Source organism: Gossypium arboreum, chromosome 5, assembly GCF_025698485.1.
Source record: "Gossypium arboreum isolate Shixiya-1 chromosome 5, ASM2569848v2, whole genome shotgun sequence".
NCBI lineage: Eukaryota > Viridiplantae > Streptophyta > Magnoliopsida > Malvales > Malvaceae > Gossypium > Gossypium arboreum.
In genome coordinates, this window is record NC_069074.1 from 85,337,926 (window position 1) to 85,352,065 (window position 14,140).

At 29.3% G+C, this 14,140-nt stretch overlaps 1 protein-coding gene across 3 annotated transcripts; it reads right to left on the reverse strand.

Annotated features, from left to right (window-relative positions):
- Positions 1 to 3,000: 3,000 nt before the first annotated feature.
- On the reverse strand, positions 3,001 to 8,768 carry LOC108452907 (UPF0481 protein At3g47200-like). 3 transcript variants are annotated; one of them, XM_017750700.2, is made up of 3 exons: positions 8,564 to 8,768; positions 8,406 to 8,494; positions 3,001 to 4,533 (listed from the first exon to the last, which is right to left on the reverse strand). In XM_017750700.2, exon 3 carries the CDS (start codon positions 4,492 to 4,494, stop codon positions 3,007 to 3,009), a length of 1,488 nt encoding a protein of 495 aa, XP_017606189.2. In that variant the 5' UTR covers positions 4,495 to 4,533; positions 8,406 to 8,494; positions 8,564 to 8,768; the 3' UTR covers positions 3,001 to 3,006. The 3 variants fall into 3 exon arrangements, with proteins under 3 accessions (XP_017606189.2, XP_052884967.1, XP_017606188.2); XM_053029007.1 differs by having other exon boundaries at positions 3,001 to 4,506; positions 8,406 to 8,491; positions 8,564 to 8,761; XM_017750699.2 differs by having other exon boundaries at positions 8,406 to 8,491; positions 8,564 to 8,761.
- Between the last annotated feature and the right edge of the window lie 5,372 nt (positions 8,769 to 14,140).

Sequence of the window (14,140 nt, forward strand, 5' to 3'; positions counted from 1 at the left end):
GTGAATGAATCTATTCAATTTTATATATATATATATATAAATAAATAAATCTATTCAAGTTGAAATAAATATATATAAATTCCTGGGTAAGCTACATTTTAGATTTAGATTGTGGTTTTGTAATTTTAGTCCTACTCTCAATCAGTTTGATCTTGATAATATATAAAATGGTAAACAATTGAAATTATTTTAAAATTAGAGCAAATACTTGAAATAGAAACATTAATTAATTAAAAAAGAAGAAGAAAGTGAAAATAAAAACAAGCAAAATAATGAGCGACACCACACACAACTCACTTCCATTATAGTTTACTTTTTCTTAGCTGTCTGCCATTATACTTGGCATTAAATAATAATAACAATAATTAATTGGAAAGTATGGGAAAGCAGGATGTAAGACTGCATGATTGTATGTTACAACTTGAAATTAAATATACAAGCAATTGTGTTTTATGGGGTATAGTTATCGGCACCTTCAAAATATATTTACTTATTAGGTTCGGGACTAATTTATCAAAAAGAAAATTATTTTTTTAAATTACAGAAATAGATCAATTTTGATAAAATGCTTTCAGTTAGGGGAAATCCAAAAAAACGTTTTCAGCAGAGAGCATTTTTGCCACATCAGCACTAAATCCAAAATTTGGTATATGTGATTTGTTAGATTTTGTCATAAATTAATATTTGTTTTAGTGGTTAAATGCATTTCATTATGGGTTTGAGGTCTTATATTTGAATTCCTATGTGAGTGAGTTGACCATATTTATTATTATAGGATCATAAAATTTATAGCTCCTAAACCACTCAGAATAACCAATAAAATAGTTGCTGTTTTGAAGTCCAATTTCTTTTCATGTGGCCTATAAGGCCTTGTCTCAACTGGACATCCTCAAATGTGAAAGTGTTTTAGACTAGACTTTTGACTTGTCCAAAGCTCATAAGATGTTTTTACAAATACTTTATTGGGTACTCTTTTCAAAATGTATCTTAACAGTCTTGTTTCGTCTTTCATTTACACCATTCATATTAGGTGATCCCGACATTGTGTACTGTGAGACAATACCGCATTTCTCTAGGAATTTTGCAAATGGTCCTAGACATTGTTCACTTGAGCCATCATATCTATCATATTACTCACCACCGTGACTAGATCTAACGTTTTTAATCCTTTTGTTGAGTTGATTCTCAGCTTCAAATTTATAAGCTTTGAACACGTTTAAAGGATGAGATTTCTCATGAATAAGATATAGATACTCATAACGTGAGTAATCATCTATGAATGTTATGAAATATTGCTGACCATTTCAGGATGTCGTAGGGAATGGCCCACAAATATCAGTATGAATTAATTCTAAGACGTCTGAAGATTTATTGGCACTCAATCTCTTGGTTTTGGTCTGTTTCCCTTAATGCAATTGTCACAGACATCAAAGTTTATGAAGTCAAGGCACTTTAAAATACCATCAGACACAAGACGTTCAACTCTAACTTTTAAGATATAACCTAAGTGCTTATGCCATAATGATGTTGGATTTCCCTTATTTACTTTGCATTTAATACCACGTGGTTCCACATGCAAGGTTTCACTATAGGACGTAACTATTTCTAGCAAATAAAAGTTGTCATAAGTATTTAAATAACTAGTTTCAACAACATTCAAATTTAAAGATAAACTAAATTGATTGTTTCCGAATGAACAATAATATTCAAATTTTTTCAATGAATAAACATAAACTAAATTCTGTCTAAATGACGTACAATAAAAGTGTTTTTTAGATCTTAATAAAAACCAGCTCCTAATAAAAACAGGCAAAATAATGAGGCATTCACTTCTGTGGTGGGTTCCACAAAGGCAGAAATTCATCTTTTCTTTTAGCTTTTTGCTTGCCGTCTGCCATTATTAGTTGGCATTTTGGGTATTTCATACTGACTTTTCTACTTCATACTAAAACCTTTGATCTGCTCTCAAAATTTGGAAGAAAGATATGAGGTGAGGTCTAAAACCATGGAAATGTCCTTTCCATTATAGTATATTAACCAACAATACCAACTTTATTGGCACAAACATAAAAATATGATTTTTTAATAAAAGATATTTTAAAGATAAAATGTGAAATTGATATTAATAAAAATTTTAACACGAATATTTTATGGCATTATCAATAATTCAATTTAAACTGAAATTAATAAAGATTTAATATAATTAAATAATTCAATAAAATAAATAATACAAAATGTGAAATTTAATTCAACAATATAAATAGTTGATTTTAATTTGAAAAAAATTGAGGTTTAAGAGGAAGTAAAAGTTTTGAAAAAAAGTAAAGAAAAATGTTTTTCGAGTTTGAAAAAAGTAAAAGTTTTAGAGGAAAAATAAAAGGAAAATTTTTTGGGAGTAAAAGGGTTTGAGAGGAGAGGGGGTTGGGATATGGAAAGTAAAAAAGATTTTATATTTAACTTTTTGAGTTACTCTAATTTGAAAATTTAACTCGGTTCGAATTCGAAATTTTAAAAAATTTGAGTCGATTCAGTTAACTTATTTAACTCAATTAATTCAATTCAGATAATTTTAATTTATTTTTTTACTTTTGAAATCAAATCAAATTTTACTCACCCCTACTTCACATGCCTATTACATAATAATGTTATTATCCGTACTAATATTTGGTGACAAAAATACCAATCACTATAAAATACCAATCACTATTTATGATTTTAATTATGTAAAAAGTTAGTTCAATTTGTCACAAGCATTTCTCTTGATTTATAAGGTTATATGATGTCCACAAAACCAACTAAAAATAAATCAAATTAATGTCATACCAACTAGTTAGGATTTTCTGTTTTTCTTATCATATAAGTTATGAATAGTTTATGTATTTTGTAAGAAAAATTCAAATCCTTTAAGATTAACTAATGTGATTGACTTAAGAGAGAGAGAAGTAAAAAAAAGTTATTGCACATTTGAGATATGATACAATAACAATAATAGTAGAAGAATTTAAATCAAATCGAATACATCCAAATTTTATTCTCGCTTATTTTGAAAGAAAACAAATGACTAAGAGGTAGAAATAGACAATGAATTAAGTCATGATGAAAGGGTCTGTTAAGATTCTTCGGATCTTTTACAAATACAAACCCCGTTTGAATTAGTGAGAGATAAACAACTATTATAGCTCCAAGGGTGGAGATGCCTACCACCCAACTTCTGAAATAATGGTGTACCAACCCCGCTCTAAACCAAGCATAGGAGCCATTGCAATAAGTGTTCATATCGTGTACTACTTTGCATAAATAAGACTCCCCACAATCCATTGCTATTTCCTTGCACAGTCCATTCAAAAGTTTTGCCACTTCTTTGTTGCTACCTAAACAATGGTGAAGAACCCCTTTGTGGTGAAGAAATCCCACATCTTCAGCTGAGTTAATCAAACCATCGAAAAAGAACAAATACGATGTGACATAAGGTTTGCACTTGGGATGGCATTGTTCATAGGCCACCATGTTTCGAAACAGGGTTCCCTTGTGATCATCGATGTAGAGAGGAGGGACTTTTAGCCACCTCCCATCGGAGCTTACATCTAGTGGAGGACAATTAACAGCTTTCTCAATCACGACACCAGCTTCCATTAGCTCCGTCATGGACCGCACCATGTCAATCCCCTCTTCTGCTGCATTGCTCGAACCGCTCGTCTTGCTAGTTTTTAGTCCTTGTGATAAGCTTATAGGAAATGGGAGGATACTTTGCCTGAAAAGGTCAAGAAAGTGCAGCGTGTTCTCTATACCTTGTGCATTCACGGCCCGCACATCCCTTTGAGACTGCAATAGAGGATTGAAAAAACAAAGGGCAAGCTGTTCCAAGCAAGTGCTTGATTCATCTGATCTTTTGGTCAGCTCAAACAATTTCTGCAAAACAAAAAGAGGAAGCTGGTTTTCAAGCATGATCAGATCCCGACGAAGAGTAGGTAGCATCCACCTTTGAACAGAGGGAGCACACTGAAAGTTTTTGTGCTGCAACTCTCTCAAGAGCTCCACAATGAAGCAGCCATCAACCAGCATCATCCTAACAAATTTATCCTTACTATGTTGTTCAGCATTGTCCCAGTAGCACCTACGAGCATCCTGCTCCAAATCTTCCATGGCTTTCATCGCTGGGTCTAGTTCCACCCCATTAGGCTGTTTTGGACGAAAGAGGCGGTGAAAGAATTTCCATTTTAGCTCTTCCATTGCTTTTAACCTTTCCTGTCCAAGATGGTAAGGACCAATTGAGATGATAGTGGGAGCATATGCGTCGGGTTGCACCTTACGCATGTTAACGGGGATCCTGTATATGCACGCATTTTCTCTGTCATTGGGAACATTAATTGCCAAATCCTCCTTCAATGTGGCTTTCCACTTTGATAAATTTTGTTGATTCCAAGCTTTGGCAGTGTCATGAAAGGTTCTGCTTGTCTTGTGCAAAAGCAACCTTGTAAGGGAGAAGTTTCTCATTTCCAGATGTGACTGGATGCTTGAAAATTAGTGATAGACCTTGGACATCCAAACAAATTAAAAGCAGTGAAGAAGAAAGAATGTTGTGGATAAGAAATAAGAAGAAAGTGAAGATAAAAACAGGGAAATTATGAAGTCAGTGGTAGGTTCCACAAAGGCAGAATTATAATTACTCTTATTATCAATTTGATATACGGCATAGTATGAAATTATAATTATAAAAAAATTATAAAAGTTTTACTATACATAAATTATAATTATTCTTAAATATAATATAAAAATATTACCAATAGTGTTAATTGTTATGCCAAACATAATTTGAACTGGACTAATTAGTAAGAAGTCTTTTTAATTTTGGTGTTGAAGGGGAATAAAAACAAAATAATAAACAATAAGGGTTTACAAAGAAATTAACCCTATTTAAGATTTTGTACCACTACACTATCACCAGCACTCATAGAGCTTAGTCTCAGCAGCCAATCAAAATGAAAAGTTTACATATGAAGTCTTTAAATATTTTAAGTCATCACATTTTAGTTTGATGCTGCCAACGTGGCATGCGACAGCAAATGTTTTATTTTACTAAAGTTAGACCATTAACTATTAGATAATAAACTATGAATATTTTGGTTTTGGTTACTACATTGGATTTTTTCTTCTTAATTTGTTAAGGAATAAAATAATTAATGTGGGTTGAAACATATGTAAAGGGTAGAATGTGGGAAATGGAATGTCCCAATGAATTTTATTGACATTTGTGTTTGAAATTATTTTAATTTTTAATATTTAGTTTTAAAATAAATTAAATCTATTGCTAAACAACTAACAACATTTTAAAACTAATTTTAATTTTTACAATTATTTTTGGAAGAAATTTAATTGTTTCTATAATTAAGAATAAAAATTAGAGTTGTTTAATCTTGATCACACAAAAAAAATTAAATATTTTAGTTATTAATTATAAGTTTATTTAACAACATTTTAAATAATTATTTTAAAAATACATTATTAAAATTTTTAAATTTGTTTTAAATTATGGCACGTTGTTGGTGGATCAATCTTTGCATTTCCATTTGCATGTAATGAGCAAGGAAGCTATGAACAAGTAATGAGCAAACTATATTTTGCATATGCATGTGCCATAGTATAGTGCTGAATAGGGATACTCAAATGATTAACCGATTTGAATTATTTAAAATGTAAATAATTTTAATCGTTAACTGAATTAAATTTTTTTCAAATATGTTAACCGAATCAAAATATTTCGGTAGGTTAATTGAATTATCAAAATTTATATGTTTTTGTCTTTTGATTCAAATATGTATAAAACATATAAAAAATACATTGCTAATATACTTTAAATGGAGGTGAAAACTTCAAATGAGATATTAGAAACATTAGAAAAATCTTGAAAGTTAACATCCAAACACTACATATATTATATATATTGGTTAATTCAATTAATTACTCGATTTCGAACCGATAACCGAAATTCTAAAAAATCATTAATTGACCTTCAACCGAACTAAATTCGGCCACCGATCGATTAACCAAATTAGATTGACTCGGTTGGTTAAATCGATTTAAACCGAACTGTGAACACTCCTAGTGATGAATTACATTAAAAGCAACAAGCAATTTTAACACATGTCTGGTGAATTATTTACTTGAAATTTGGCTTCATTGTATCCTCAAGGTTAATTTGTTTAAAATTCTTTTACACACCGAATATAGGTGAGAGCACATATAACCTTAAAGATAGTGGTTTGATACACGCTTTGAAGCTTTGTCTTATTTCTTCATTTTTTGTTTGGGTTTCATTCGTGTGTTCAAAATTTTTCTCTCCAAAGATTTGTTCTAATTTATTTTTGTTTTTAATAGGAAATGATCTAAGAAGACATGTATATATATACATGATAGGTGCTAAAAGTAACATATTTTAATCTCATTCTTAATGCGTTTTTTGGTGATTATTCGATGTTAATGGTAAATTTTATACTCCTAATCATTTAAATTCATATTTCTATACTTAGGAGAGCATTTGGGAGCAAAATGAGCAAAAACCGGAGTAAATTTCAGGAGCCACATAGGCTAGGCCATTCCACACGGTTTGGACACACGGCTATGTGGCCCACACGGCCATGTGTCAGATCGTGTGGAAATCGCAAACTGTACTCTAAACACGCGAAAAATAACAATTTTTAGGTTTTTCGAGCATTCTAAGACATATATGACAAAGATAAGAAGACTCGAATAGAAAATAGCCAATGAAGCTGACTTTGAAGTAGATTCCTATCAAGATTGAAGTTCTATTTTTGATTTCTTTGAAGTTTATTATGAGTTTCTTTATTTCTTGTGGTTATATTGTCTTTAGGATGTTTTTATTTACAATATAAACTAATTTTCCCAATACCTAAGGGGATGAACCATAGGACGGATTCTATTATTTAATTTCTATTTTCATGCCATAAATACTTAGATCTTATTCCTAATTATGTGTGCTTAATTCGTGGTTTAATATTTCTAGACTATTGATCCATGTTTTATGTGTTTAAATCAGAAGAGGAATAGACTTTATTTAAGAGTAGATCTAGCGTAATTGAGTGGAGTTACATGCAATCCTAAAAATAGGATGACATAAATCTATCGGATTAGAGTCAAATCTAATAAAGGGATCCATAGATCGATTTAATGCAATAATAGGGGTTTTAATTAAAAAGAAATTTCAATTAATCAATCTAAAGTCAGTTGCTCTTAATCTTGAAGAGAGATATTAACATAATTTAGAAATTTCTACGGATCAAAATAGTAAGTGAAGAAATTGTGTGATTTAGATTGATGATGATAGATGAAGTCTAGGTGGATTCTTTTCTAGGTATTATCTCACTCCTTGGTTGCTAATTGTTTATTTCTTTGATTTATTCTTTGTCGTGTTCTTTAGTTAATTTTAATTTTAATCAATCACTCCAATTTGTCGGTTAAATAATAGAAAGACTGTAATTATTAGTGTTTTTAGTCCTCGTGGAAACGATATTTTTACTCATCGTAGCTATACTATCAATTGATAAATGCACTTACCTTAATCAAACTTTTAACCGGTTTACGACTGCAATCGATACACATAACTTTAAAAGATTAGTTGATGAAGTTGAAAGACTAAAACTATCACTATAAGTGTTCTAAAATAGTATCAATGAATAAAAACTAAGTCTTAACGTCAAATAAAGAACTTGTTATTTTATGCAAATTTAATTGTTCTAAAACTATTGCTTAGGGTGCAAATCTAATGTATACAATCAAGTAAATATTTATAATTTTTTGAAAATTATTATTTTAGAAAAATTTAAAATTTTAATTTTATTTATATATTTTTTAAGAATTTTTTAAAATATAAATTATGAAATTTTATAAATATTTTAAAATTTAAAAATTATTTTGAATTTCTTTTATGTGGCGAGAGACCAATTTTTTTCCCCTTTTGATTATTTTTCCTATCTCAAATTTCTTTTCATCTTCCAAATTCTCTCATCTAAGGCGAACCCTAATTCTCTAATATATTAACCGTCAATTCACAGCCTAGCTAGAATTTTTGTTTCCATTTTTGGTAAGTTCAAGCAAAGGCCTTTAATAGATGGAGTTATGGATGGGTGGCAGACAGAAACATGATGAAATTCTGGTCACCAGAATCAAGCTCTCAGTCTATAAAAAATGCTAGATTCAAGTGTGCAACAGTTCATTGCAGAATATTAAGTGCTAAAATGTTCAACAGTTTGAGATTTCAACATTATATTGCTGCTGGCTACCTCTTTTTGTATTAGTTTCAATCTCAAGTCGATTATGTCTGCTGATCATCCTATAACCTAATACTGTTGATAATCAGTAGAGGAAATCATTGCTTCAGATCTTATTACCTGACTTAGTGGCTGAAAAGTGTTGAGAGATTAGAACTGAAAACGACGCAGTGAAGTTGACTTCCTTGACTATCTTACAAAGCTAGCTGCTATAACAGTAGCAGATAATCAAAAGCAAAGAAAAGCATTCATGAATTAAGCAAATGAAAGAAAATTACCTTGATTGTATGCTTAAAACTTGTGATAGACCTTGGAGATGGAAACAAATTAAAAGCAGTGAAGAAGAAAGAATGTTGTGGGTACAATAGCCAAATATAAGAAGAAAGTGATAATAAAAACTGGGAAATTATGAAGTCAGTGGTAGGTTCCACAAAGGCAGAATTATTAGTAAGAAATCCTATTTTTATTACTTTTTCCTTTAGCTTTTTTCTTTGCTGTCCGCCATTACAGATGTCATTTTACTTATTCGTATTATCAATTTATTTACGCTTACCATATAAAATTATAATTGTAAAAATTTTAGAAAAATTTTACTATATAAATTATAATTATTAGTTAAATTTATAATTTTTAGATATAGTATAAGCTAAAGAAAATTACTATCAATAGTGTTAATTGTTATGCCAAATATAATTTGACATGGACTAATTGATAAGAGACTTTTCTAATTTTGATGTTGAAGGGAATAAAAACAAAATAATAAACAACGAGGGTTTACAAAGAAATTAATTCTATTTAAGATTTTTTGCCGCCAACAGTCATGCACCATCTTTAGAGCTTATTTTCAACAGTCAATCAAAATAAAAATTTATATATCAAGTCTCTAAATATTTTACGTCAAAGCGACACTAGCGAGAACATCATAGCAAATGTTTTATTTTGTAATTAATTTACTTTCCATATTATTTTCGTAATTAATTATTTTTTGTATGATTTGGATAAAAAATCCTATGTTGAATAATATACAATTTTCTATTTTATAAATAATTTTGAGTTTTTTATACAAAATCAGTGTCAAATTTTCGTTTTACCAAAAAAGATACATTATTAGTTACTAAACTATGAGTATTTTCGTTTTGGTCACTTAAAAGTTATAATTTCATCACTAATGTTTTTAAAATTGTTTTTTGTCACTCAAGTGTTAAGTGGCACTTTTTAATTGATACAATAACAATTTTAATCCTTAAATTTTATACTTTCAGTCAATTTGATCTTGATAATATATAAAATGGTAAAAATTAAAATTACTTTTAAAATTTTAGAACATTATAAAATAAAAATTAAATAAAAGTAGATAAAAATTTCAAAAATAAATAAAGAGGACTAAAATTATTAACATACCAACTAAGCCAAGTGCCCTTAACAGTCAAGTGACAAAAACAATTTAAAAACATTAGTGTTCAAATTGTAATTTTTTTTAGTTAAGTGACCGAAACAAAAACTTACCTATAGTTAAATGGCTAATAGTGTAATTTACCTAAATTCTTTTAAAATTTTAGTTTAAAACTTTTTTTCATCTATATTATGTATTAGGCCTTTTATTTAAAAACCTATTTTATTTACAAAGATATATGATTATGAGGATGTTTTCATCTTTTCATAAATTAATAAAAAAACTTATCGATAATGAAATTTAAACTAAAATATTTTCATTTAAGCTAAAGCAATTTAAGTGTCATAGGTCAAGGCCATGTTGTTTCACACTACCTTGGATTCCACCATCTTTAGCCTCCTTTAAGCTCTAGGGTCCACCATGAAGATTTTGATGATCTAAAACTGCGAGTGCAAAGAGAAAACAAGACAAAAAGAACCAAAATTGGGAGTCAATTATTAATGGTGGATGCCACCAGATAAGATTAAACTTTTAGTTGTGGTTTAGGGGTACCAATTAAACTTTTAATCACTCAATTTTAAATAATTTTCAATTGAGACATTTTATTTTGGATAATTATTTGTATTTTATTATTAACACTTGCATGTTTACTATAATATTGGTTTTTTTCTTCTTAATTTGCTAAGGAATGAAATATTTTATGTGGGTTGAATTAATTAATTTCTTTTGATTCGTAATATTATTATTTTTACATAATTTAATTAATTAAATTTATCTCTAATTCCGTCACAAAATGTTGTTTAAAAATAATTTAAAAATTGAGAGGATTTTAACAAAATATGAAGTCGCGTTTTCTATATAGATCGGGTTTTGGACAAATTTTTTATTCAAATTGACATTGCTCAAATATATTATGTTATAAAAATATTATATTAATTATATATATTAAATAATAATTATATATATACATTAAATCACTAACCCAATTATAATTAAAACTCATTACCTAAAATCTAAAAAATTCTTATCCAACTAAATAACCCAACCTAAATATTAGAACGTTTTTTAGTGCATATAGTGTATCATATTTATTTAAAGGGAATATTTTTAAATAAAAAATAATCTAAAATATCAAATATGAATGTGTCGAATCTGAATTTACCTTTCTTAAATTGGGTATGACTTAAACAGAAAAATAAATCCAATTTTTAGATCAAACCTGTAGCTACGTAAAAAATTTTGCTTAGCTCGGTCGCTAATTGTGGCGATTTATTGAAAAAGTTTGAAATTTGACTTTTGATTTTTGAAATAAATAGGGAGTCGCCACCGATCCTTTTTCCTAGGTATGATCAGACACCTATTAGATCTCTTATTAAAACAAATAAAGGCTGAGTTTAGGTCTACGTTAAAATCCAGAGAAAAATTTGGGTTCGGGAGTCGGTTACGCGCAAGGAAGGTATTAGCACCCTCGCGACGCCCAAAATTGGTATCTTATAAACAAGTGTTGTCTTGATTTTAAAAAAATATGAGTTCAATATAACATTTAGTCGTGCATTTGAAAAGACAAGAATTTTCAATCTTTTTGATTTTTTTTTAAGAAGGATATACCGTTTTAACACGAGTAGATTGATGTTCACCCAACATAGCGATGAAAACGACGACTTAGTGTTAAACCGATATGTTGCCTTTGATTATTGAAATTAATTAGAAACAAGAATGTGATTTTAGAAGTAATGTAAAACAAAATTGATATGGAATAAAAATAAACAAATGAAAGAGCTAGGTACACATTGAAGCAGATAATCAATGTGTCAATAATATTAAAACGTAATAACAGTGCATGCAAGATCAAATGTAATGATAGTATCAAATACGAGAAAAACAATGAATATACATATGTAAAATGACATTAAGAGCATGTACATAATATATACTTATACATATATAAATATAATTAGTAATAATGTTAGAGATATACTATATATACTATTTGAAATATACATGAAGTGATAAAAACATATATAAGTAACTAGTAATGTTAAAGTATATACATAATATGTACATATATATATATATATGTATAAAATGAATATTGAAAATGTATGTACATAACATATATGAAAAATATATAAACATGATATAATATGTAAAAATATAATATAGTATTCGTATGAAATGTAGAAATACAATATAAATAGTATGCATACGTAATACATAAAAATACATATATAATACGACACTAAATTATTTACATAACATATATATATTGGAAATAATGACGATGAAGAAAACTATTACAATATTATGTGAATATATACTTATATATATATTATAGATATATAATAAGACATATACTAAGGTTAATGATAATAACAAAGATGATATAAAAATATATACACATATGACAAAAAAACATTCACTATATTAACAATAATAATTATAATAGTAATAGTATTAAAATACAAAAAGGACAATAATATAGTAAGAGTAATACATGTATAAATCTATATACATAAACAAAAATACACATTATTATATAATAATAATAAGGGTAATATTGAAATACGACAACAAATACAAAAAAGATATTGAAATAAAGTAATAAAATTAACCCATACGTGAAAATATATATATACCTATGTACTAAAACCATATACAAATATTGATAATGATAATGATCGTGATAATAATATTGAAATGTAAAAGCATTAATAAAATATTACAATAAAGTGGAAAAAAATACTAAATACAAATACACGTATATATATACGCATATAATAAGAGTATACACTAACATATAATAATAATAATAATAATAATAATAATAATAATAATAATAATAATAATTGTATATAAAAAAGAATATTTAACGAAGAAATGAAAATAAACGAAAAAGGACTAAAATTAAATTAAAACAAAGTTGTGGGGCGATTTAAAAGAAAATAATGAGAAAGGGCCTATTTGAACACGGGCAAAACCAAGGGGATCAAAATGCAATATTACGAATTTTTCAAAAGCACAAGATGGGAGGATTAATTTACAAACCAGATTAAATTTTAGGGCCAATTTATAAATAAATATAAACCTGATTTGAAATACCAAAAATGCGGAAGGATCGATTGCGCAAATAGCCCACTAAGTTAAAAACACGCGGACCCTGCAGCGGGTTCAGGTCGAATCAGGTAGGGCCAAGTGAAACGACGTCGTTTTGGGGCTAATGAGCAGCCCCCAAAACGACGCGTCGTTCAATGGGCTATATAAGGCCCTAATTTGACAAAAAAACATTTGATGAAGAGAAAAGAAAAAAAAGGGAGAGAAAGAAGAGAGAATGTGAGAGGGAGAGGGAGAGGGAGCTCGGCCGGGGGATCACCGTCCGTCAACGGACCCTCATGAGCAGCTGGCTGCCACCGTGCAGCAGTGGTAGGAGAAAATAAAATTTTAGATTTTTGTTTTTGTTTTTTTATAGTATTGTATATATATATTTGAGTGTATTAGAGTATAGAAAAAGAAAAAGAAAAGCCAATGAAAAGAAGAAAAAAAACGATTCGGTAATAGGAAAGAAAATAGGTTTTTCACCTTTTTCCTTGATCTGAGTTTTGATTTGAACAATATCCAATACTGATCTGTTGTTGTTCCTAAAAACTAATGTGTGTATTTTGTTTTTATGACTGCCGAAAATCAGAAAAGAAAAGAGAACCCCTTTACATTTCATTTCATGGCTTTTATAGCCTTTACAATTTTATTTCCTATTATTTCTGTCCTTTCTCTCTACTGTGTGCAGGGGATGGTGGAGGTGACCCTGGAGCAGGTGGCAGAGGCAAGTGGCCGAAGGGTAGGTGGCTGGTGTCAGGGGTGGTTGCGGCGCCGGTTTAGGGCGTAGGGTTAGGTGTTTTGTTTCTGATTTGTGTTTTAGGGGTTGGGCTAATTTTGGGTTGTAATTTGGGCTTAGTGGGTAGGTTTAATTGGTTAGTAGTATGTAGGTCTGGTGGGTTTAAGTTAGTAAATGGGTTTTAATTTGTAAATGAAATCGGCTAATGGATATTGTAATGGGTTATGGGTTTTGGGCATAAGGGTTGTTAAATGGGTAGTTTTAGGTTTAATTTGAAAATGTGATTGGGCTGAGTAATTTAAAACGGCCCAAAATTGGCCTATAACAGCTGCCCTTCTTTGCTCATTGTCGTGTAACGAGAATAGAGCAAAGACATGAAAGGCCAATTTTGCCCCGTCTTGCCGAGTCTTGACTTCATTGGTGCTCTTCTTATTCAGAGAGTCTCCTTCCAGTCCGTCGCCTCTTGTAGCTTGGTTCAATCCACTGCATCTTCTGATGTACGCCTTGTAGCTTCAATCTTCTCGCATCTTCAAGGGTATGAGGTTCGTAGCTTCGATCCGTTTCACTGTAACCTTAGAAAGATAAGACATACATCTTCAATCTGCTCTCCTATTGCTTCAGTGAGATAGGGTT